General features: G+C 40.8%; 1 protein-coding gene across 2 annotated transcripts in view; it reads right to left on the reverse strand.

Annotated features, from left to right (window-relative positions):
- The window catches only part of PRKCG (protein kinase C gamma), a 452626-nt gene that overhangs the window by 123421 nt on the left and 302160 nt on the right, over positions 1-27045 (reverse strand). Inside the window, exons 7-10 of one of the 2 annotated variants that reach the window (XM_088459496.1) lie at positions 23442-23576; positions 22752-22842; positions 11189-11218; positions 1057-1188 (exon numbers count right to left, since the gene is read on the reverse strand). In XM_088459496.1, the coding sequence (XP_088315622.1) occupies positions 1057-1188; positions 11189-11218; positions 22752-22842; positions 23442-23576 (388 nt within the window). The remainder of the gene's footprint in view (positions 1-1056; positions 1189-11188; positions 11219-22751; positions 22843-23441; positions 23577-27045) is intronic. The other variant, XM_088459502.1, reaches the window with a different exon arrangement.

Here is a 27045-nt window from a genome sequence, read left to right on the forward strand (position 1 = left end):
TGATAGATATCTCTGATAGATATATCAGTGAAGCTACCTTTTTACAGGCAAATCTTTACAAAATCGTCCAAGTTGGCCTGCATGCATGAAAGACCATAGATATCGTTATTGTTCATGTGGGAACGCGCAGCGTTGGTAGTTGTCAGGTTAGTCAGGTTGGTGACAGCAAAAAAGTGAACAATATCAACGATATCATTCAAATCGCTCATAAAAGTCGTACCGTGTGTACGCACCATAACACTCCTGTTAGTGGGAGATTTATATACAGGCAGTGACATTGCCCTGAGGAAGAGATTGCTATCTCGAAACACATTGGCAGCGTGTGACAGAAGTGACACTTACCTGCTTTATACAGGAGTGATTTCCGTGGATCCAATACAGATGTTCCTGGGAGAGGTATCCGGAGACCATTTATAGGCCTGTTTTTATTGGACATCTGGTAATCCTCCAATCTGCTAATTTTGTTTGTGTGGATTTGACAATTGTTTTATGTCCCGTTTAATATACAGTATGTGAAAACAATACATTTTTGTGTGCAATACTACACTACGTTTTCCATATGCCTCCTCTCTATATGTTATGAAAATTACAATTATTATTGAGAGCGTCTATTGGAGGTGAGAACTACAGACCATACATTGAATTATTACAGGAAGTACTTCTCCTTTATTTATTTATATGGTTATATTACTACTTCATATTGTGTGTGTCAGCGGACCTGCATAGTCACTCCATTAATATTTCTGCTTAGTTACAGATTGGGTTATTAATGTGTAACCATTGTGATCATTTTGGTGCTGCTGTGTGTTGGTGCTTTGCTCCTTGGTTCGTTCCAGGCAAAACTTATTGTTTGGTTATAATTTGCTGATTTGTTCTGCACCATGCATGAAGTATCCATAAATCATGTACCATGTACTTACCTCCACAAACCGCACATTGTATAGTCAGGTCCTGTGCACACTCATTTGTGCTGCATTGTGACTGCAGTAACTTATTCCTTTATCTATATAGAAACAGCCATTACTACCGCCTGACACCTGCTGGTGAGTTGCTCACCTTTCCAAAACTTCCTTTTCCAAGCACCATGAGGAAGTTAAAATCAGAAATATGAAAGCGACTGGTACCGAAAAAGCTCACACGCTTGGAATCTGTGGGGCTTGGGCTCGAGACTGGGCCTCTTCTCACTTTCTGCACAATACAAAAAACGTAAGACACAGAATGAGTTACTATAATAGATACTTATATGTCTGCTGCTGTGTGCTCTAACTGTAAGAGACATGACCTCAGTATTGTATAACCTTGTATGCTGGTAACTGTCTGGTAGCGCTATTTTGTGTCAACAAACCGCAACCGATCAGAATTTATATTCTTCTTGTTTACGAACATGAAAAAAAAAAAAGAGCTTATGTGAATAGAAGAGACGGTCTTAGGGGTCTATTTACTAAGCAGTGATAGGAGACAGAGTGAAAAGTGACAAGAAAGTGACAAGGTTCCAGCCAATCAGCTCCTAACTGCCATCTCACAGGCTGTGTTTGAAAAATGACAGTTGGGAGCTGATTGGCTGGTACCTTATCACTTTTCACTCTGTCTCCTAACACTGCTTAGTAAATAGACCCCTTAGAGCGTTAGCTGGTTGGACGTCAAGTTAACCTTTCACACATCAGCACAGCACAGATTGATTATCTGGTACGCACTGACACGACTGGTAATCGTGCCGAAGTCCAGGGTCTCCCTGCACATCTCAAGATTGCCAGTAAACAATACAGCTACTAATGAACCACGGAACGATCACTTGTTCTGTCTTTCATTATCATACATTAGGTCACATGCGATATCATCAGGTTTGATGTGCAGCACATAAAAGCTGATCACATTGCATGTGACCGTGGGAGTGCGCATATTGGCCATACACACTGAGTATTGTAAGCGATTTGTCGTTCCGAAATGGCAAATAGGCCCGAAATCGCTCCAGTGTGTACCATGTTAAGCTGGGTATACACCAGACGATAAAGTTGACGATTTTAGACAAATTGGAACGACTAATCGCCTACATCATCTAGCCTGTACTCACAAATGCGTGCTCCTGTGTGTCATCAGCGATGCCGTGTGATTGGCCGATACACCTTACCGCATGCGGTGCAGTGTATATCAATGAGGGAAAAAAGTGAGTTACCGTTCCATCTTTCGTTAAATCGTTTAGTATGTACCAGCAATCTTGCATGGTCCGGAGTGAAGGGTAATCGCCCTGACCATTGGCAAGACTGCCTGATCGTTTAAAGTGTACCCTGCATTACAGGGATCATGAAGATGGCGTACACCTTGTAGTGCGCTATGTAGTGAGCCTGCATTTTTTTGCTTTCGTACATTATCAATTATTTGCAATAATTTGCTAATAGCTCTACACATGACTAATGTAATGCACTGTGCTGCATGTGGGCAATTCTGATCATATTGTTTGCAATTTGAGGACATTCATTGCTAACTGCAACAGAGTGAGAGGATCCCTTTATGTTGCAGCTCGTACCAGCTAAGAAACCTTAACAAATGACATTATGAACATCGCTAGTGTGTTATTATGTCTGTGTAAAGTCATAATAATGTTACACATTAGACACATTTTACAGTTAAACAGTACAGTTTGCAATGTAAAATTGAGCAAGGACACTAAATAACAAAGTAACTTACTGTATACACAGTTTCCAACCTATATCAACATTTTTCATCCATCTACTGGAGCCAGAGTCTTGTTTTGTCCTGTTGTACGCACCACACACAACGGTCACTCACAGACATTATACCCGGTTCTCACCTCTACTATCATACTTCTGCTCAGGCAGATGCTCATATACAGGACCCCTGACACAAGGCTGGATTGATGGAGTTGGCGTTAGCTGTTACATTGTACTGTATGTAATCTGTGTCTAAACATCACTACCACGTGAGGAGCAAGCATTGCAATACATAGGGGGGAAATGTCACAAAACGAAAGAGTGGACAAGTGAAGAATTTGCCCATCGCAACCAATCAGCTTCTACCTATCATTTTATTGAATTAACTTGATAAATGCTAGTTAGACACTAGTTGCTATGGGCAACTTCTCCACATGTGCACTCTTTAGAAGGGTGGATACATCTCCCCCATAATTTCCAATACTTTGCAGAGTCTCACCACCTAGGTATGTCTGAATACCACAAATACTGTAAGTCCTATTTTAAAGACATTACTTATGGATATATGTGCGACAGATACAGAGAACCCATCTAACCGTATCCATATGGAGAGCTCCAAATTTCCTGTCCTGGAACCATATAAGACGTATATAAAATTGGTGACAAAGCTATAGCCTACTAATTGGTAGCTATAACTATGTGCAAACATGTAACAATTAATACACATGACTGCTGGAATGTAACAATTTACTCATTAGTATCTTGGTTTCCCTTCAGTAAAACCAATTGTTGAAGGCAACAGAGGAACTATAAACTCAATTCACAATGGATATGCAAACAAATGTATCATTTATTCCCCAGAAGCCTGACCTGGGGCCTGATTCAGAGATGTACGCTAACCCGATGGTTAGCACACATAGGGCCTGATTCAGAGATGTACACTAACCCGATGGGTAACACACATAGGGCCTGATTCAGAGATGTACGCTAACCCGATGGTTAGCACATATAGGGCCTGATTCAGAGATGTACGCTAACCCGATGGTTAGCACACATAGGGCCTGATTCAGAGATGTACGCTAACCCGATGGTTAGCACACATAGGGCCTGATTCAGAGATGTACGCTAACCTGATGGTTACCGCACACAGTACATTGTTGGGGGACTGTGCATGAGCAGGATGTATACTGCGCATGTGCAGTCCCCCATCTGCGAGTGCTCTCGCTGTGTCTCCCAGCCGTATCCTGATTGACAGGCTGTGGCTTTTGGAAGGGGGGCAGAGTGGGGGTGTTCCTGGCCAGCGTTTCCATTAACGGGGTTCTATCGCCCTCGTTTTCTGGGACGGACTGAGCTAGGGTCTGTGATGGTGATCCAAGGCAGCGTCTACAGACACTGCACTCAGATCTCTCAGATGCAGCAAGGAGGTGTCTATTTCCTCCAGTCACCTCCTGTTGCATTTACTGTACATTTAGTTGCATGGTATTGCACAGCAATACAATACTGTCCATCTCTGAATCATGCCCAAAGCCTAGCAAATCCTTAGAAACTAGCACTTTGTGCCTCGTGCCTCAATGATGTCACTAGTTCCTACTTCCTAGAGAATTTATAGCTTGCCTTCCCTTGAAACCTGCCTCCCGTGTTTAAGTAATGGGAACACTGCAGTTTCCATGCATCACCCATAGAACTAACCAGCAGCTTGGCAACATGTGCCTTTTTAATGAGTAGGTAACTTGGATATTGTTAAAAAAAATGTTTTATGTAACAGATTAATGACTTGACCTTTTCTCACAATATATGAACCTGAGGCTTTAACTAGAGATGTACTGATTGCACTACACTGAGCTGCAATTATAGGATTGCATAATAATGTATTGTATACATATTTTATCTTCTCACGACTGTATCTGAAATCTGTTTCCAAGCTGCAGGCTGGCAGTTGCGTAGCAACAGAAGCTGACTTAAAGGGAGGGAAAGAACAACAACTGATAACTCAATTTGTCCATGCAGATTAAGGTGTCCGCCTTTTTACCGCTGCTGCGCTTTCGGGAAGAATTTCAAAGGCTTCATTTCTGAGAGCCAGAGAAACATAAAGACCGTGAGAGGGGAGATAAAGTTATCACAGTCAAGAAGTTAACTTGAGAGTTGGCAGAATTAGTATTTTGAAGTTTTATGGCTCTATATAGTTATAAGTGAAACAGGTTAGATGACAAAGTTTATATACACCTTTCTGATAAATCCCTGGGTTGATGATATTATCTTACTCTGTTGTTGTAAACTGCGCCCTCTTCGTTTAATCAATGCTCTACACTATAGTACACTTATGTTGCCAAACCAAAGCTGCCCAGGCCCCAGAATGAAAGTGCTCTGACTTTTTACATAGTTGTTGTTGGCAACTGCACAATGGTTCATAAAACGTACCAGTCATGGAGGTTGAAAAATTAAAAGAGTGAGTAAAGTCTAATTCCAATGTACAGCGAATGATTGCCACAATTTCCCAGTCAGCCGGAGAATCGGGGATAGTCAACATGTTATGGGGCCTATACATCTGAGAATCATTGCCCCAATTTTTTATTCTGCCAATCCTAGGGTCAGGGAATCAGGGATGTATTATAGATGTACTGTATGTCCCACATAACCAACCATGCCAGATAAAATAAATCAATAAACCCACTATAACAAAAACTCTGCCCCTCTCTTATTTTGCCTTAGGAATAGTACACATCAATGTTTCTTTTGGTGCGAGCAATAATGTGGGCTGTTGTAATCTCAGTATAATGTCATGCAGTCATTCGTGATCCTGTGATAACTGGAAGTTCAAGCTTCACAACTTTATACAGTTTACATTCTAAATGTTTTTCAAGTGCACAGCAAGATTTTACTTTCCGGCATATGTGTTATTTATCTTCTTATAAATGCCTATGAATGTCTCGCAAATTTTCATACCTGCACTGAATGTGGCAAGCATATTTTTTTCATATAAAGGTGACAAATGCACTTTAACCTTTGGGTTGGGATACACATATTGGAATACCGTAAGAGTCCGCTTGATCCTCTTTTAAAGTACCTGGGTGAATATGGTACTCCACTGACCAATTTCAAATAATCAGGATATTCTTCACTGAGAAGTATTAATCGTTCCACCACAATGTGATTTTAAGGAACAATTAACACAACAAGACATTTTGAGACTGCATAGATACATTGGGCATTTAAACTGAAAGTGCAAATCACAATACTTTGCAGCATTTGTACAGTACCTTGTTATTGTCCCATTTAGGGATCTGATTAATATATTAATATATATGGAGGGGATTAATGTAATATCTAGAAGTAGATGGAGTAATGGATTGAAGCTTTTTTTTAGGTTTTATTTGTATTTGCAAGCTGATGTATTAGATAAGTCTTCACCCATGATGAGTTTATATATATCTTACTACAATAAGTGAACAGAACTTACAAATCGCATGGATGAAGAATGGATTTTTTTCTCTGTTCAGCCAAGAAATTGAAAGGTTTATAAAAATCAGTTTTCTCAGTCGGCCTCAGGAGGATATTGTGTGAGGCTTGGAAATATAATTACGAGAAAATCCATGATCCTTGTAATATTATGGTGTGTAACAGTAGAGCAATTTTAGGGATTTCTCTCTCATTGTTTCCAAGGCTTGTTTTATATGCACTTTGGGTATTATCAGTCAGCATTAAATAATGTTATTATGCAGCAAAGGCATCTCTGATAACAACTGCAATTTATAACGCCTAATCAGCATAGTTACAGTATCACAGAAACTGGGAAAGAAAACACACTATTATAAGCCTGAGAACATTACATAATATTATAATATACAGTAAATTGGGAGAAACAAATTGTAACTGAGCAAACTGGCCCTCTAGTGGCAGTAATAGTGTAGTGCACAGCCACTGATCATGCATGTCAGTTAAAGCTGCAACCTTAACTATTTATGATTCATATTTTCCATTCACATTTTGTGAATATATGTTTTTTTTATAGATTTATTTACTTTAAATATCAGGCTGCTGTGCAATGTTGGCATAGTTTAGAACCTGTTTTGCAGTTATATTTATTATGTGTGTGCTTAGACTTGTGGCCAGCAATATTAATAGCAGTGTAAAAGGAGAGGTATGTCTATTATTTTATCCAAGGGGCTTTATGTAACTAACATAAATGGTGCCTCAATGTCCTGTTTTGATGCAGAGCAGTGTCATATGTAATATTTAGCTATAACATCATTCAGCTCTGCTCAAAAGCGAAGCAGAGTTGATGGAGAATTTGGGCACACAAGAAGACAACATGCTGAATAATAATGATTAATTTAATGACCTTGTGATTTTTTTTATGCAATCTCACATTTATAGAAAGTCAGACAATAGACCAGTTGGTCCCTGACTCTTGTACTGAAGATGCACATTATATGGCTGCGATTAGGAAGTTTGTTTGTGTCTATATTTTAGTGCAGCGAGTACTGTACTCATGAGTGTTCCCATGTGCATACAGGGGTCTATTTACTAAGCAGTGTTAGGAGACAGAGTGAAGAGTGATAAGGTGCCAGCCAATCAGCTCCTGTCATCTCCCGGGCTGTGTTTGAAAAATGACATTTGGGAGCTCATTGGCTGGTACCTTATCAGTTTTCACTCTGTCTTCTAACACTGTTTAGTAAATAGACCCCTTAGTGAGGTATGTGCAGTGTGTGTCTGTGTTCTGGTGCTGTGTGGGTTATTTTGAGGTAGCAATTTTTCTTTTAGTCCATGTAACATGGTTGAAGGTCTGATGTTGCTTGAAAAAATAAATTGCTAGGCCATTTGATGTGTTTTATGTACTATAGAGAACTTTGGGCCCCATAGTGAAATTTGAGTAGAGGTCTTGGATGTTAGGAATGCTAGGATGGCATCCCAGACCTTTACCTAAAATTCCCTATGGAGCCGAGCGATGCACTGTTCTGCCCCTGGATATGTCACCTGACTCCTGTGTTGACTGTCAGCATAAAAGTTTCAAATCTCCATTTGTTGCATTTGTTATATAGTGCAAATAATATCCTTTCTGGCACAAGTTCCTCTAATTAAGTAGTCAGTACCACTAGTTTGAAAAAAATTAGTTTATTGAAGATTTATAGTATGGCATTGTTACAACCGTGCCTTGAGGGTCAATCCATGTGGTGTGGTCCAGCCCTGATTGCTTGACCATTTTTAAAAATTTAAATTTTTGTGTGTGATGACCCCTGTAAGTTAGAAGTCAGAAACCACCATTACTTTATTTTTATTTACCTTCATATGAAGATGGGGGACATTTTTGTATCATGGCGTATGACATTTTTCACTGTTGCGGACGATTGGGGTAAATGCAATATCTCAGCTCAGAAAAGTCATAGAAAGCTGGGATAAAAACCATTATTTTCAGCACATTTCAAGCTACATTGTTCCTATTTCTATTTACTATTTCCCTACCTCACTTATGACTGAAATTTAAGCCCAAACTTAATTGTCAGATTTTTTTTATTTTAAAAAGTCTATTTTTTGGATTGCATTTCAGTGGAAAGGAAAACATTTTTAGAGCTGTAATTTTTTGGGGGGAATTGCTATATACACAAATTTCGAGTTATCTGTCTTGTCTGCTTTTTAATTAGAGCACTTTGAAATTGCTTGTCTTTCTGTTTTTCACCTAAATTGACCTCTAATATCTCTGGTGGGGGACTTGATAAAAATTTCAAATTCACAGCATACATAGTACTCTATAAGGGGTAACTGTAAAAACAAATTTGCATTTGGATAGATATATACAGTCAGGTCCATAAATATTGGGACATTGACAGAATTTTCAGATTTTGGCCTCTTTTCACCACCACAATGGTTTTGAAATGAAACAAACAAGATGTGCTTTAACTGCAGACTTTCAGATTTAATTTGAGGGTAATTACATCCAAATCGGGTGAACGGTGTAGGAATTACAACGGTTTCAATATGTGCCTCCCACTTTTTAAGGGGCCAAAAGTAATGGGACTATCAACTCAAAAGCTATTTCATGGACAGGTGTGGGCTATTCCCTCGTTATTTCATTATCAATTAAGCAGGTAAAAGGTCTGGAGTTGATTCTAGGTGTGACATTTGCATTTGGAATCAGTTGATGTCGACTCTCAATATGAGATCCAAAGAGCTGTCACTATCAGTGAAGCAAGCCATCATTAGGCTGAAAAATTAAAACAAACCCATCAGAGAGATAGCAAAAACATTAGGTGTGGCCAAATCAACTGTTTGGAACATTCTTAAAAAGAAAAAACGCACCGGAGAGCTCAGCAACACCAAAAGACCTGGAAGACCACGGAAAACAACTGTGGTGGATGACAGAAGAATTATTTCCCTGGTGAAGAAAAACCCCTTCACAACAGTTGGCCAAATCAAGAACACTCTCCAGGAGGTAGATGTATATGTGTCAAAGTCAACAATCAAGAGAAGACTTCACAAGAGTGAATATAGAGGGTTCACCACAAGATGCAAACCATTGGTGAGCCACAAAAACAGGAAGACCAGATTAGAGTTTGCCAAACAAAATCTAAAGAAGCCATTACAGTTCTGGAACAACATCCTATGGAGAGATGAGACAAAGATCAACTTGTACCAGAGTGATGGGAAGAGAAGAGTATGGAGAAGGAAAGGAACTGCTCATGATCCAAAACATAACACCTCATCAGTGAAGCATGGTGGTGGTAGTGTCATGGCATGGGCATGTATGGCTGCTAATAGAACTGGTTCCCTTGTATTTATTGATGATGTGACTGCTGACAAAAGCAGCAGAATGAATTCTGAAGTGTTTCGGGCAATATTATATGCTCATATTCAGTCAAATGCTTCAGAACTCATTGGACGTTGCTTCACAGTGCAGATGGACAATGACCCGAAGCATACTGCAAAAGCAACCAAAGAGTTTTTTAAGGCTAAAAAGAGGAATGTTATGCAATGGCCAAGTCAATCCCCTGACCTGAATTCGATTGAGCATGCATTTCACTTGATGAAGACAAAACTGAAGGGAAAATGCCCCAAAAACAAGCAGGAACTGAAGACATTTGCAGTAAAGGCTGGCAGAGCATCACCAGGGATGAAACCCAGCGTCTGGTGATGTCTATGTATTCCAGACTTCAGGCTGTAATTGCCTGCAAAGGATTTGCAACAAAGTATTAAAAAGTGAAAGTTAGATTTAGGATTGTTTAGTTTGTCCCATTACTTTTGGCCCCTTAAAAAGTGGGAGGCACATATAGAAACCGTTGTAATTCCTACACCGTTCACCTGATTTGGATGTAATTACCCTCAAATTAAATCTGAAAGTCTGCAGTTAAATCACATCTTGTTTGTTTCATTTCAAAGCCATTGTGGTGGTGAATAGAGGCCAAAATATGAAAATTCTGTCAATGTCCCAATATTTATGGACCTGACTGTATATAAATAGAAGTTGCAACATTTTTCCTTCAACACACAGAAAATCATTTATTATGTTTGTTTATTATGTAAAGTAAAAACCAACTACTTTGTAAAATGATTTTCGTTCACTTTTTCAAGGGAAAAACTGAACGAAAATCGTTCAACGAAAATCGCTCATTACTTACATCGTTCTGTGTGTATGCAGCTTAATTGCTTGGACCTAATTCCCCAAGTGGTTAGTGCACTGGTCCACATATTTCCACTTATATAGTAACATATTAACATGATAAGAGCTCATGGCTGTGGATGATAAATACCTATGCAATGTCCTACAAGGCATTTGTATACTGAATATTAAAGGCATGCTTTATTCTTGTAAATGTTGAACAGTTAAATTAGTTTATGGATATAATGACCCAAACAACATGTTTTTTTATTTAATATACCGGTCAACATTGCTGGATGAAAATTTGGTACATATAGGCCACACCCCAAACCACATAAGCCACACATGCAGTGAACAAGACTCCACCCATCTCTGGCAAATCTCACCCCCTTTTAGTTCCTGAAATGTATCTGTTAACGAGAATATTATTTTTGTGTAAAGTACTTTAATAGGTTGGAAGGACCAATTACAACAGGTAGTAAATAAAATAGGAACATTGGATTGTAGTAAGAGCAGAAATATCCGATCATGAAACACAAATACGATGTCAAATATGGGTCTGTTATATCAACATGTTGTCTACACAGTGAGGGCAGCCATTTTGTGAACTGACCATACTGTACATGAGAATGCAGTCTGCATTTCACTAGTAACCCTTGTCATCAATGAGACATGAGGCAGCTTATGACTACTTCTAATGTGTATTGATGAGAAATATAGAACATATAAAACATTACATTTTAAACATTTTTTTCAACAGTTCTAGCATAAACACATTTCTGCCGTTTTACTCACAATTTTGCCGTAAAGGAATAGTGTATATATAGGACAATAAACATACAAAGTAAATATGCCGCTGTTGCAGCACTTAAATGATACTGACATACAGGACGCAGATTGTTTTCACAACAGAGAACACATAATTTACCTCATAAAGTTCAAGTGGGAAATTGCACGCCTGAAATAAAGAGGAAAATGAAAAGTGTGGGAATGATGAGGAAAAATAAATGGAATTAAGAAAACAAAGAGTTTGCTAAAGAAATGTAGGTAAGGAAGAAATAAAGTGATATATTTAATAGTGAATCAAATTTGTCATGGACATTCATATGCAGGGCTATTAGTACAATATTACCTGAAGGTATTTATTTAATGAAGTGTACAAATAATGACTAATTTTCCCAACATGGTAATCTAAAATATTTCTGCCATTTTATAGTATATCTAAGCTTCTTGGAGCATCAACAGCTCTTAGGGGGTCTATGTGCTAAGCCTTGAAGAGAAATAAAGTGGACGAAGACAAAATACCAACCAATCAGCTCTTAACTGTCATTTTCAAACACAGCCTATAAATTGACAGTTATGAACTGTTTGGCTGGTACTTTATCTCCATCCACTTTATTTCCAAGGCTTAGTACATAAACCCCTTAGTGCTTTAGTTTATATAGACTGAAAGTTTATCAGTTACAGCTGGAATAGCAATTGTAATAGAAGATTAGGACTGGAAATTGGATATCTGTAATCTGCAGAATAAAGGGCTTCAGGAAGTGCAACTATAGCAATTTGTAGGTAAGATGTCCATCTAGTCTTTCTGTAGGTAATAAAGAATAAGCACTTTAGTTGAGGACACCCTAATGGAATTTAGGCCAATAAAAGGAAGCCAGTCATTCCTGAGACTTATGGGTACTAGGATGGCTTGCTGGTTTACAATCATAAACCAAATAAAGTACCTTTAATCACATTGATTCTGGGATGAAAAGTTGATGTTCATGGGATCAGCTAGTGTTATACAAGATAAGGTGGATGTTTTTCATTAGGATTACATAGTATTAAATTGTAAACATAATAAGAGACAGCAGATATGAAGGGAACGTCACTCTTAAACTTATTTTCTGGAAGAATGGTAGTAACAACTGGGTACTGACTTGTCCATTTCTGTACCATGGTCAATCAAAAAAAAATAGATATAAAATTATTCTATCTAATAATTGCTTGGTTTATGTAATTAATTCAAAGTTATGAGGATTTAACGGTTAACTGATTGTTAGGCACCGTCTTGTTTTTCTGGGTTGGTGCAGTTCTGTGGATCACCCCCGTGGGCTGTGGTCTGGACTCATCTTCTGGACTGCCTGTAAGGAGTTAACGGTCTGTTTAGCTGCAGCTGTGCATTAGGTATTTAGCCTTCTCTGACACAGCTGCTGGTCATTGATGTTTCTGCATGTGTTGGACTCTCTGTGTTTGAACTCCTTGTGACTGAATAGCAGTGTCAGATACTTCATGTCTGTTCCCAGTGCTATCCTGAACTTTTGCTCAGCTTTGCTCCACAGCATTCAGCATACCTGCATATTTCAAGGGTATTTACCAATTGTGTTCTGCTACTATTTCAAGTCCACTGTAGACCTGCATTTTCCTGGTGACTGTGTGTATAATTTGTTCCTGGGTAGTCTCCTGTCTGATATGCCTATGTCTGCTGTTGCTCTGTGCCTGAGCTCTGGGACCCATTAGTCTGCAGTATGTTCATAGTGTATGCTCTAAATTGTGACTTTTGTTTATCTGCCTGCCCACTGCTGAGTCACATCTGTATATAGTTTCTGGATTTCTCTGCCTGCATGCTCTTGACTGTGTTTTATATTTATTTGTGTACTCTCCAGCATTTAAGGGCTCTGCATATCCTGCCTTCACGTGTGTTTTTTATATAATAAATCTTTTGTGCACCTGCAACTCTTTCTGAAATCTGTAACTTTTTGAACACACTGAAATCATAACAGAATGACCTGCCCAACTAAAAAGGAGCATGCTGCAGAGTACTTTGTCCCAGCTTCATCTCAGCCATGTAGCAGTGGAATTTTCAGGTCTGCTCCTTGTGTACATTATGCTACTGCGAGCTCAGATAGCTTGAATATTGTCTGTTTGCCAGAACTCCTCCTGAAAATATCTGCACTTTTCCAGGCTGTTTCCACTTCCAGTACTTCTGTATTTCCAGGACCACAGATAGGAGACCACCTCTACACACTTTGCCAGAGGTCCAAGTGTGTCTGCCACCTCGACAGAGCTCTGTGAGGTTTCCACCATTTTGCCAGAGGTTCCTGCCACCTTCCCAAAGGTCTGAGAGGTGACTACCACTATTCCAGGGGACCAAGAGGTGCCTGCTGCCTTTCCAGAAATCTGAGAGGTGCCTGCCTCCTTGCCAGAGATTTGAGAAGTTCCCATCCCCTTGTCAGAGGTCCAAAAGATGCCATTGCTTCGCCAGAGGTCCGAGAGGGGTCAGTTTCCTGTTTTGAGCTTCATCTGCATATGCCTCTGGGCATAAGGTTCTGCCTGCCCACACCTAGCATGGTAGCATGATGTTCTACCTGTCCACACCTCTGGGCCTGAGGTTCTGCCAGCCCATGTCACCAAATGCAAAGTTCTGTCTGCCCATGTCTCTGGGCACAAGGTTTTGCCTGCCCACTACTCCGGACATGATGGTTCTGTCTGCCCAAATCTCTGAGCACAAGGTTTTGTCTCCCCATATCTCTGATTGTGAGGTTCTGTCAGACCACACCTATGGGCACAAGGTTTTCTCTGCCTTTGCCTCTTGGCATGAGGTCCTGCTAGCTAGAGTTGCCAGTTCTGCCGAGCCTGCTGAGGTCCTGCACCCTGTATCTGATCTTGCTGATCTGTGTGCCTGATCCGGGATTCCTGCCAAGTCGTGTGCCCAATCCAAGCTTCTCGCTGAGTTGTGTGCTCAATCTGGGCTTAATGCTGAATCATGTATCTGATCTGGGCTTCCTGTCCAGTTGTGTGTTCAAACTGGGCTTCCCGCTGAATTGTGCCCAGTCAGGTGTGTCAAGAATGACAGCTGCCCAGTTTGGTGTGCCCAGGATGACTGCTGCCCAGTTTGGTGGCCCAGGGATAACTGTTGCCCAGTCTGGAGTCCAAGGGACATCTGCTGCTAGTCCGATGGTTCCAGTCTTGTCTGCTGCCAGTCCTGGTGGTTCCAGTCTTTTTAGATTGCAGTCCTGGTGGCTCCAGTTTTGTCTGCTGCCAGTCCTGGTGGTTCCAGTCTTGTCTGCTGCCAGTCTGGTGGTTCCAGCCTCATCTGTCCAGCTCCAGAGACCAGTGACTGCTGTCCAGCTCCACAGTCCAGTGATCACTGCCCAGCTCCAGGGTCCAGTGGCCATTGGGGTAACCATGAGGAATATTTCTCAGCAACTTTGAATTTTTGCATAGTAAATTATTCTTGCTTCATCAGATAGTTGAGATATGGATCAGCCATAGGTAAATATTAGAGCCTTCAGCTAGGTTATAAGAGAGACCAATAATACAATAATACAGACATACATTACTTCACTCAAAGGGGGCATTACTGAGGTCTGTTTTGATTTATCCTCCTGGTTTTGTCTTCCAGGGAGTCATACTTCTCTGGTACAGAAGGAAAGTCAGGAGAAATAATGCCTGGTATCCTAAGGTCAGCTAATTAAATTAGGCTCTTGGGTATTCTGGCTGATGTCTTCAGCTATGTTATGTTACATTAGCCTGGTTCGTAGAATTCAAGGTGGAATACGTGTTCTTCAGTTCTGCTGTTAGAGAAGGGTGAACTCTCAGAGGTTCTGTCTTTTCTTTTCAACCTTTTTGTAATCTTCTAAAGGGGATCCTTTTATGTATATAATTTAGATTGATATATAATTTTTTCTTTAGTTCTGTACCAATTGGTAACATTCCCATTTCATTGATCTGATGTTTGTTCTTCTGGTCCCATAAAAGAACACCAAATTAGTCTGCCAGTCTGGTCGGGCACAGCTCTAGGTTGTGTTCTGAATGGATTATGTAATTATAAGGGCCGTGACCAAAACTTCCAGGTTGGCGTCTCAGAACATTCCGTTAAAAAAGCCTTAGCTGGGAGGATTTCCTGTACACACTTGTAACAGTGTTTGGTGCTCTGTCTCCCAAGTACAGTAGTTGGTTTTGGTTAATGTTTTTTTTGGTCTCGCTCAGCTTTACGGAGTATACCCTCCCCTGAGGACAGCTTTGGGAAGTTTCAAAGGTTAGTAGTGTCCCCAAAGAGGATGGAAAAGAAAATATTGTATCTACCATTAAACCCTTCTTGGCTCTGTGGTTACTGTGAATAATGTGCTGCAATTCTCTATTTTATTCCTATCCTGAGGACTTTGTTAGAATATAACTAAGGAGCTAATGCAAGTAGGAGTTATATAAGGGAGGAGTTACACTACAGTTTCAGTGCCAAATCCTGCACTGTTCCCTCTAAACCTTAAGGTTAGTAGTAGCGTCACCCAATTGGATTTGGAGAAAAATATTTAACTGAACAAAAGTCTTATTTTTAACTTCTATAAAGTGAGATAAACACTTTATTCCTATAAGAAAAAAAAGAAGGTTATAGAACAACAATTGTTAGGTTTTTAGTATTATTTCTAATTTAAATAAAAAAATACTTGAAGCTAATAATAATAACAATAAAAATAATAATAATGCACTAACCATATTACTTATCTTTTGATGTTTATGATTTCATTGTTCTTAAACATACAACAAAGAGCATTGTAGCATGTACAAGTCAGTTAATATTTGTACCACTAGATGGTGACACAGCTCTCACATCGGCTCGAATCCTAGTGTGTTAGCATTTCTTGCTATGTGTCTATTTTTACACAAAACAGGCCTGATTTAGAATCAAACATGGAATTACAACTTATGTAAAGATAGGCTTTCAAACATAATCGCCTTTGAACTCTAAATCTAACATTTTATATATACAAAGCTATTACTAGACATATGTGCAAGTAAAACTGGGCTCATTTCTAAGGGACAAGGTTGTCTTGCGTCTCAATGATCACTGAATGAACATTACCACCTTCAAAATGACTCTGTAAGCGCAAGTGAGTTCAAGTATAAGTTAAATTCAAAATACAGGCGTAAGCTGTCTGAAAACGCAGTGTGATAAATCTAATGTGAGTCATATTTTTATTTGGAGCTAATGGGCTTCTGTCCAACTCTACGGGAGAGATGTATCAGGCATTTTAGACAGCTAAAGTTGCTTTGACTTTGCCCAAAACAACCAATCTGCTCCTAACTGCCATTTCAGAGTGTGCTAGATACATGAACAATGACAATTAGCAGCTTGTTGGAAGTGTTATCTCTCTGTAAGGTTTGATACATTTCCCATTAAATAAGGCACAATGAGCAGGAGAATATAGTACGGGTAGTTTAATAAAGGGTGCAACTGCAGTGTTGTGTGACATCAAAATGGCATCTACAGGGGTGCAAAATCTCTCTCACAAAAACAACTGGGCAGTTTGGGGGCATTTCTTGATGAGTGCGGGCAAAGCACAAATGCACATACAAATGTTTCCACATACATCATTGTTGCAGTCGTGCAAAACAGCCCCACTCAGCTCGCCAAGTCCCATGCCAGTCTGCTAGCGCCAGGTGTCTTTTTTTGTATCTTTTTTGCACAAAATGCTCCTTAGTCGCAATGTGATGTGACTAGGAGGCACCAGGATAATGTGCGGATTATTTTGATATATGACAGTTGTATATCTGTGTGCACCTGCGTCTCTGAACTGTATACAAAGTGCTACAATACAGTGGTAGCGGCTTTTTTTACACGCCAAGTTCCATTCCGCTTCATATACAGACTCAGTCCCACACAGATATACAAATGTCACATATCAAATGAATCCGTGCCGTCTCCTGGTGCGTCCTAGTACATCGTATTGCAACTAAGGCACATTTTCGCCAAAAGAGACGCCCCAGTGCTAGCAGAGTTGCCAGGGACCTGGCGGCTTACTCGCACCAGGCATTTCTTGCAGCGTGGTGTATTAAGGATAGATGTATGAGGACCTATCTGTACTTATGCACTCAAATATACATACATTTTTTTTACATCAAGATTATTTAACAATATAGGGGGGAGGGAGAAAGAGTATTTAGAAATTGTTGATTGATTTCTGTAGGGCACACAGCTTAAAACTCCCAGGATTTGCTTTCTCCATATGTAGAAGGGATGGACCCTCATCACATACATTCACTGGAATGTCCTTTGCTCCTTCTAGACACATCTCATACCACAGTGCACATTTCCAAGTGAACATATAGTACTGTGCAAACGTTTTAGGCAAGTGTGGAAAAATGCTACAAAGTAAGAATGCTTTCAAAAATAGAAGTGTTAATAGTTTATTTTTTATCAATTAACAAAATGCAAAGTAAATGCACAGAAGAGAAATCTAAATAAAATCAATTTTTAGTGTGACCACCCTTTGCCTTCAAAACAGCATTAGTTCTTCTAGGTACACTTGCACACAGTTTGGAAGGAACTCGGCAGGGAGGTTGTTCCAAACATCTTTGAGAACTAACCAGAGATCTTCTGTGGATGTAGGCTTGCTAAAATCCTTCGGTCTCTTCATGTAATCCCAGACAGACTCGATGATGTTGAGATCAGGGCTCTGTGGGGGCCATTTCATCACTTCCAGGACTCCTTGTTCTTCTTTACACTGAAGATAGTTCTTAATAACATTGGCTGTATGTTTAGGGTCGTTGTCTTGCTGCAGAATAAATTTGCAGCCAATCAGACGCCTCCCTTATGGCAGAGCCGCAACTAGGGGGGGGGCTGGAGGGCTGGAGGTGCACGTGCACTGGGTGCGCCACTGCACCCGGCGTCACTGACCTCCAGCCCGGCGCCGCACAGAGAGTCTAAGGCGGGCGCCCGCTGAGATGTTATTACCAGCGGGTGCTCGGCTCTTCCCTGCAGCGACGCGCTAGCCGGAGGCTGGAGTTTTCTCCCGAACTCCAGCTTCCAGCTCTCCCCACAGGCACTATAGGAGAGATGTAATGACATCTCTCCCATAGTTCCGAGGAGCAGCCGGGCGGACCCGACGGCGGCGGTCACAGGAGCGGGGTTTAAGGTAAGTATTTTTTTTTTTTGTGTGTGTGTGTAAGCGGCACTACGGGGGCATTACCAGGAGGCACTACAGAAGCATTACCAGGGAGCACTACAGGAGCATTACCAGTGTGCACTACAGGAGCATTACCAGGGGGCACTATGGGGGCATTACCAGGAGGCACTACAGAAGCATTACCAGGGAGCACTACAGGAGCATTACCAGTGTGCACTACAGGGGCATTACCAGGGGGCACTATGGGGGCATTATCAGGGGGCACTACAGGAGGCTCTACAGGGCATTATCAGTGGGCACTACAGGGGCATTACCAGGGGGCTCTACAGGGCATTACCAGGGGGCACTACAGGGGAATTATCAGGGGGCTCTACAGAGGCATTAGCAGGGGGCTGTACATGGGCAGTACAGGGGCATTACTAAATGGGCACTACAGGGGCATTACTAGGGGTTTTACTACATGGGCACTACAGGGGCATTACTACAGGGGCATTACTAGAGGGCATTACTATATGGGCACTACAGGGGCATTACCATATGGCCACTAGTACAGGGGCACTACCTCAGCAGGCATTACTATAGGTGCACTACTGAAGGGGCATTACCATGGGGGCACTGCTGCAGTGGAATTACCAGGGGAAGGGGGGCACCAAATTACTGTCTTGCCCCGGGTGACAAAAACACTAGTTTCGGCCCTGCTTATGGTATTGCATGATGGATAAGTACCTGCCTGTATTTCTCAGCATTGGGGACATCATTAATCCTGAACAAATCCCCAACTCCATTTGCTGAAATGCAGCCCCAAACTTGCTAGGAACCTCCACCATGCGTCACTGTTGCCTGCAGACAATCATTATTGTACTGATCTCCAGCTCTTCAGCAAACAAACTGGCTTCTGTTACACCCAAATATTTTAAATTTTGACTCATCAGTCCACCTGCTGCCATTTTTCTGCACCCCAGTTCCTATGTTTTCGTGCATAGTTGAGTCTCTTGGCCTTTTTTCCATGTCAAAGGTATGGCTTTTTGGCCGCAATTCTTCCATGAAGACCACTTCTGGACAGACTTCTCCGAACAGTAGATGGATTTACCTGGGTCCCACTGATTTCTGCCAGTTCTGAGCTGATGGCACTGCTGGACATCTTTTGATTTCGAAGGGAAGTAAGCATGATGTGTCTTTCAACTGATGCAATACGTTTCCTTGGTCAACTACTGCGTCTACGGTCCTCAACGTTGCCCGTTTCTTTGTGCTTCTTCAAAAGAGCTTGAACAGCACTCTTGATACACCAGTCTGCTTTGAAATCATTGCCTGGGAGAGACCTTGCTGATGCAGTATAACTACCTTGTGTCTTGTTGCTGTGCTCAGTCTTACCATGGTGTATGACCTGTGACATGAAACTGTCTGCCACAACCTCATCTTTGTAGCAGATTTTGGCTGTTGATCACCCAGTTTTAAGCCTCCTACACAGCTGATCCTGTTTCAGTTAATGGTTGTGTTTCACCCTCCATATGAAAATGGTGATCATTAGCATCTGTTTGGTATGATTGGTTAATCAAACACCTGACTATAATCTTACTAAATTCTTGAAGTGTACCTAGAAGAATTGATGCTGTTTTTAAGGCAAAGGGTGGTCACACCAAATATTGATATGATTTAGATTTCTCTTCTGTTCATTCACTTTCCATTTTGTTAATTGATAAAAAAATAAACTATTAACACTTCTATTTTTGAAAGCATTCTTACTTTACAGCATGTTTTCCACACATGCCTTAAACTTTTGCACAGTATTGTAAAGCAATGCAAACATTCAAATGTAAATGCAATAAAGACAACCCCAATATCCCCATATTATTATAAATAATTTAAGACATAAATTAAAATAAATAAAGACAAACTATGATAAACAAAGAAAAAGATGTACAGTAAAAGTTTAAATGCATGAAGGGGATGTTTATAAAGTGGCAGTAGATTGGACTTTGCATTCATATTTTAGCTGTTTCCACCATGTGTTTTTTCAGGAGAAAACAGTAAAAAATAAAAACCACACTATAGGAACATTCCATTTTATGGGAACAGACGTGAGATGTGAGTGTTGACCTTGAAATGCGCTTTGTGGAAAAATAGGAGAATTTGCTTAAATAATGGGCCCATATATTTTGTATTTAGTAAGTTGCAATTATGTTGTATTATTATTATTATTATTGTTTTTCTACATATATTGAATATAATTAACTGTTTTACACTTACCTCCTAACATAGAACATATAGTACACATACATATATCCTCCATGCGCTACAAGTCACGTTACACATAACACGCGAGTGCCTTTTGACTTTTTACCTTCAAATGTGTCCTATTCGCACAGCGGTACATATAGAACACACAAGCATCTTCTGCTGATTAAAATGATATGTTACAGTGTCAGCAAATGTGGCACTGTAAAGTAGCGTTGCGCATGCAATCTGCAAATAAGTGAGTGACTTTACTCTCCCCAACAGCACCACCAGGGCCGGCTCCAGCACTTAAGTAGGCGCGCAGACATCTTGCGCGCCCGAAATTGGGGGTGTGGCCTAATTACAATAGGCCACACCCCCTATGTGAAGTTGTTTGGAGGCGTGCCTGCATGGCATGCCTCCAAATAACGTCAGGCTGGGGGTAAAGCCCAGCCCTCTGTCATTGACTGGGCTTCCCCCAGCCTGCGTGCAGCATCCATTCACACTCCGGGGGTCCGGCACCGCCGCGGCGGTGGGGGGACCCAACCTCTCGATCGGGCCACTTCGGCCCACGGGTGGAACAGTGGGACAATACTGTCCCCCTGAAATCGGGATGCTGGGGAGGGGTGCGCCCTCTACGAGTAGCGCCCCTGTGAGACCGCACTGGTCGAACACCCCTAGAGCCGGCTCGTAGCACCACACTATTACTATTTTAACTTATATTCACAGCTACCAAATTGATAGACCACTGAGAGACCACTGTTTTTCTTGTTGTAAGGAAAGAATCAGGATCTTGTCCCTTTAAATTCACAGTACGAAACAAGCTACACTGGATGTACTATATATACAATAGTATGTGGGAAGTCCGGATATGTTACATCCAGTAGCACCAAGAGGATGGGAGAGGATGGGAGGGGGTGGGGGGGTGGTGGCATGTAACGGTGCCCCCTGGTGTACACAAAGTGTACCTACGCACTGAAAAGACTAACTTTATAGTACACATACTGAAATCCATATTGGTAGTTTTATATGTCATTCCACAGGTTTTAAATGTAGGCCTTATACTGGTGTTAATCACCAGAGCCGTAACTAGAATTTTTGGTGCCCTGTGCCAGAAAGAGCATTGGCGCCCCCTCTCCCCTATTTTTCAAATAGGGACATAAGACATGCATCCGAAAAAATCATGGGGAAGGGCCAGGGAAGAGATATGAGAGGCCAGCTGATGCTGGGGAAAAAAGAAGAGGAAGTGCCAAGTGAGAATGATAATAAGCAGAAATTTTACAGGCCCAAACAGCGTCCCGTGCCCTGCGGTGCCCTGTGCCATGGTACAGGTCGCACCCATGGCCGTAGCTAGGGTAGTGCCATCGCACAGGGCACCACAGGTCAGGGGGCGCTGTTTGGGCCTGTCAACTTTCTGTTTATTATCATTCTCACTTGTAGCTTCCTCTTATTTCATCCCCAGCATCTCCTGGCCTCCCCTATCTCTTCCATGGCCCTTCCCCATGAGGCCATTCCCCTTTTTTGGGTGCATTATGTCCCTTTGAAAAATTAGGGGGTGTCAATACTCTTTCTGGCACAGGGCACCAAAAAGTCTAGTTACGGCTCTGGTCGCACCACCCTAGTTACGGCCTTGTTAATCACATGCATTTTACTTAGATCTTTAATTTAGAACTCTCAATTTGAACGGTTTAAAAAAAATATATATAATACAGTAATATTTTATATAAAGTATACAGTACATAGAAGTCACTCTAAGACGCGTTCATTGACAGTGTGGCTTACTAATATGAATAGGAAGATTTTTTTGAACGTAATGACACAAAGAGATAATACAGCACATGTATTCTTGCTTTGTGTTTTTTTTATTGTGACTATCCATCTGTCACATCTTCATATAATCTAATTAGGCAAGTGAAACAATTTCATCAATCTTGACTTTATTTAAAGAACTGCAAATAGCTGTTTAAAATGTATTTATATTTTAGCATCCTTAACTACATATTGATCTACATTGCTATGCAAGCCCTTAGAGCGGTAGGTACAGTATAGTAAACATTTCCTGACAAGATATATTTTGAGCTGTATTTATAATTGTAATTGCATGATACAGACATTTGGTGCAGTTTGTTTTGGCACACCAAGTCACCAGGGTGGGGAAGGTGGGATTAACTCCAGGCAATTTTACAAGGAACTGTCAGTAGATCTCAGCCTACAGTTTTCTCAAGACCTTTAAACAATTGCCAGGAAGAAATGAATAGCAGTCCATAATGTTCCTCTATGAATACAACAATACAAAATGGAATTATGTTCATAGGAACCCAGATGAGAAAGGCAAAGGAACTGGCACCTAAGCTCCTGTCCTACTGTGTGTACGGGCAAAGCCTGTACCTCAAACTTTTGCCGAAGTCCAAAGTCATCTGCGTCATCAGATACAGGCACATTGTAATACTCGCCTTCTTCTTGGTTCAATAGCTTGTACCTGAGAGACACACGGAGCAGACAGACAACCAGGACCAAAGAAGGGGGCAAACACGGTGAAAAGATGGTGACATGAAAAACAGTGATGGAGGAGTTGAAAAGACCAGCAATCGGAAGGTGACAAATGGCCAAATAAGTCAAACCACAGAAGTTAAACAATATAATAAAAAAGGAAATGGTAAAAAAGAAAAAGGAATGAGGAAGTAAAAACATCCAAATAAAATAACAATATAGAATCAAGAAATGGATAAAGGGAGGGAAAATTAAATTAGAAGAAACACCAAGTGAACAAATATCAAAAAACAAAAACAACCCAAAAACAAACAAACAAAATAAACAGAGAAAGAAAGATAAGAAAAAAAAAGAAAGGAAAGTAAGGTAGATATTTCCAGGTAAGCTCATCTGTGATTGATGTTCCATACATCCGTTATGTTTTGCTTCTATAATACAGCATGACACTTCCACTGTTCACCTACGTTCACGCCATACATATACACTGTACATATACACTATACCCAACATTTTGAGGGACACAATATCTGCAGAAATCATATACACTGGCACACATTAATAATGTGCAATAGATAACCAAACATTTACCATCCATCCACAGCGTTCTTCATGATTTCGGAGACACCAAAGGACATGGAGCCCATGAAGTCATTCCGTGATGTACGATCCCAGTCCCATATTTCTACAGATAGACGTCTATCCTCATCGCCTGGCTTTAGGGAGCTAAAGGAATTCAAAGAGACGAAAAAAAAGACAAAAACAAATTAAGGCTTCACATAAAGCAGTAATAGTAACAGTATTGGCAAAAAAGGCCTGTAAAACATAATCACTTCACACAGTGCAAAAAAACTCCACAAAACAGAAGATAGTTTAAGGGGCCTATTTATAATTGGTGGCTAGTCGGTGGCAAGAAGTATCATTATGCATTACTGCATATTGCAACGATACATAGGGGCTCATTTATCAATGATCACATATAGCAATTCAATCTGGGTGTAATATTAGCGCCCATAATCGCACTGTAGTATATAGTAAAAGCCCATTACTGCGATTGAAGTGACCACATAAGTGACCGCATGCCTATAGTCTGTGTGTGACTGCAGCTGTGTCTGGATGCCAAATACTATGTTACTGTGTCAGCGGCTGTGACACTATAATGTAGCATTTTGCATGCAGATACAGCTGTAGTTGCACACCGAATATAGGCATACCGCATAGCATTTTAATCAGCAGAAGCTGTTTGTGCGTCCTATTTGAAAAGGTGCAAGAAGTCGCTCAGCACTACCGAGGCACACCACGGCATTGCGCGACTAGAAGGGCTGTTTAAGGCGCAAGGCTATATGTATTTGGACACGTCTGTACACAAGGTCTTACATACGCAAAGTTTCATACACAGGCAACGTTCTTACATACACAAAGTTATTTCACAGGCAATGTCCTTCCACAGATAGGGTTCTTACACAGGCAACATTCTTACACAGGCAACGTTCTTACACAGGCAACGTTCTTACACAGGCAACGTTCTTACACAGGCAACGTTCTTACACAGGCAACGTGCTTAAACAGGCAACATTCTTACACAGGCAATGTTCTTACACAGATAGGGTTCTTACACAGGCACGTTCTTAAACAGGCAACATTCTTACATAGGCAATGTCCTTACACAGATAGGTTTCTTACACAGGCAACGTTCTTACACAGGCAACGTTCTTACACAGGCAACGTTCTTACACAGACAACGTGCTTAAACAGGCAATGTGCTTAAACAGGCAACATTCTTACACAGGCAACATTCTTACACAGATAGGGTTCTTACACAGGCACGTTCTTAAACAGGCAATATTCTTAAACAGGCAACATTCTTACACAGGCAACGTTCTTACACAGGCAACGTGCTTACACAGGCAACGTGCTTACACAGGCAACGTGCTTACACAGGCAACGTGCTTACACAGGCAACGTGCTTACACAGGCAACGTGCTTACACAGGCAACATTCTTACACAGGCAACATTCTTACACAGGCAATGTTCTTACACAGGCAATGTTCTTACACAGGCAACGTTCTTATACAGGCAACCTTCTTACACAGGCAAAGTTCTTACACAGGCAACGATCTTACACAGGCAACGTGCTTAAACAGGCAACGTGCTTACACAGGCAACGTTCTTACACAGGCAACGTTCTTACACAGGCAATGTTCTTACACAGGCAATGTTCTTACACAGGCAACGTTCTTATACAGGCAACCTTCTTACACAGGCAAAGTTCTTACACAGGCAACGATCTTACACAGGCAACGTGCTTAAACAGGCAACGTGCTTACACAGGCAACGTTCTTACACAGGCAACGTTCTTACACAGGCAACGTTCTTACACAGGCAACGTTCTTACACAGGCAACGTTCTTACACAGGCAACGTTCTTACACAGGCAACGTGTTTAAACAGGCAACGTTCTTACACAGGCAACATTCTTACATAGGCAATGTTCTTACACAGGCAACGTTCTTACATAGGCCATGTTCTTACACAGGCAACGTTCTTACATAGGCCATGTTCTTACATAGGCCATGTTCTTACACAGGCAACGTTCTTACATAGGCCATGTTCTTACACAGGCAACGTTCTTACATAGGCCATGTTCTTACACAGGCAACGTTCTTACATAGGCCATGTTCTTACACAGAGAAATAGATGTTCGCGCTCCACGCTACACCTGGCAGCTAATAACAATGTTATATTCACCAATCACAGATGTATGTATGGTCAAAAATAAAGAATGTTAAAAGTGCTCAAGTAAAGGTGCAAGTAAAGTAAAAATATAGTGTTGTCCAATTGACATAAAATAGTCACTTGTTTATAGTTCAACTGTTGTACATCCTTATTTTCTTTAGAGTCAGCAACCTGGTTTCTCCACTTGGTTTTTCACACTAATACCCCTCAGCATCAAAAGGCCATATAAGACAAAAAGAGGGGAGAATACATAGTGTAAAACCATAAAACATTTATTCAAAACAACATTAATAAAAAATGGTCGTGTACATCCAAAACCTTTAAAGAAAGGCACAGTTTTAGGCATATAGGGGTAAATTATCTGCTCCCCCTATTTGAGCAATACCTTCCCACAGTCAGGGTAGATGGCAGCAACACAGGATACAACACCAACGCATTTCAACCCAAATAAGGTCTTTTTCAAGGTGTGTTTTGAGAACTGACCAGGTTTTATACCCAAAGTGACTCCTCCCCTTCTTTAAGGGTTTTTTCTTTTTTGTTATACATCTCAGGTGTGTTGTTTCTAGTATCTGTGTACATTCTTATACCTAAAAATAGACAGACTGCATTTCCTTACTGTGTAGTCCGCTCGTTTTTGCAAAATCCAAAAGTGCTCCTGGTCAGTTCTCTTAACAAAACACACCTTGAAAAAGACCTTATTTGGGTTGAAACGCGTTGGTGCTGTATCCTGTGTTGCTGCCATCTACCCTGACTGTGGGAAGGTATTGCTCAAATAGGGGGAGCAGATAATTTACCCCTATATGCCTAAAACTGTGCCTTTCTTTAAAGGTTTTGGATGGTACGCGACCATTTTTTATTAATGTTGTTTTGAATAAATGTTTTATGGTTTTACACTATGTATTCTCCCCTCTTTTTGTCTTATATGGCCTTTTGATGCTGAGGGGTATTAGTGTGAAAAACCAAGTGGAGAAACCAGGTTGCTGACACTAAAGAAAATAAGGATGTACAACAGTTGAACTATAAACAAGTGACTATTTTATGTCAATTGGACAACACTATATTTTTACTTTACTTGCACCTTTACTTGAGCGCTTTTAACGTTCTTTATTTTTGACCAACGTTCTTACACAGACAAAGTTCTTACGCAGGCAACATTCTTACGCAGGCAACATTCTTACGCAGGCAACATTCTTACGCAGGCAACATTCTTACGCAGGCAACATTCTTACACAGGCAACATTCTTACACTGGCAACGTTCTTACACTGGCAACGTGCTTACACTGGCAACGTGCTTACACTGGCAACGTGCTTAAACAAGCAACGTTCATACACAGACAACGTGCTTAAACAAGCAACGTTCTTGCACAGGCAACGTTCTTACACAGGCAAAGTTCTTGCATACACAAGGTTCTTACATAAGCAAATTTCTTACAAAGGCAATGTTATTAGATATGCAAA

This window comes from Taudactylus pleione, unplaced genomic scaffold (assembly GCF_031769625.1).
Source record: "Taudactylus pleione unplaced genomic scaffold, aTauple2 ptg000041l, whole genome shotgun sequence".
Taxonomy (NCBI): domain Eukaryota; kingdom Metazoa; phylum Chordata; class Amphibia; order Anura; family Myobatrachidae; genus Taudactylus; species Taudactylus pleione.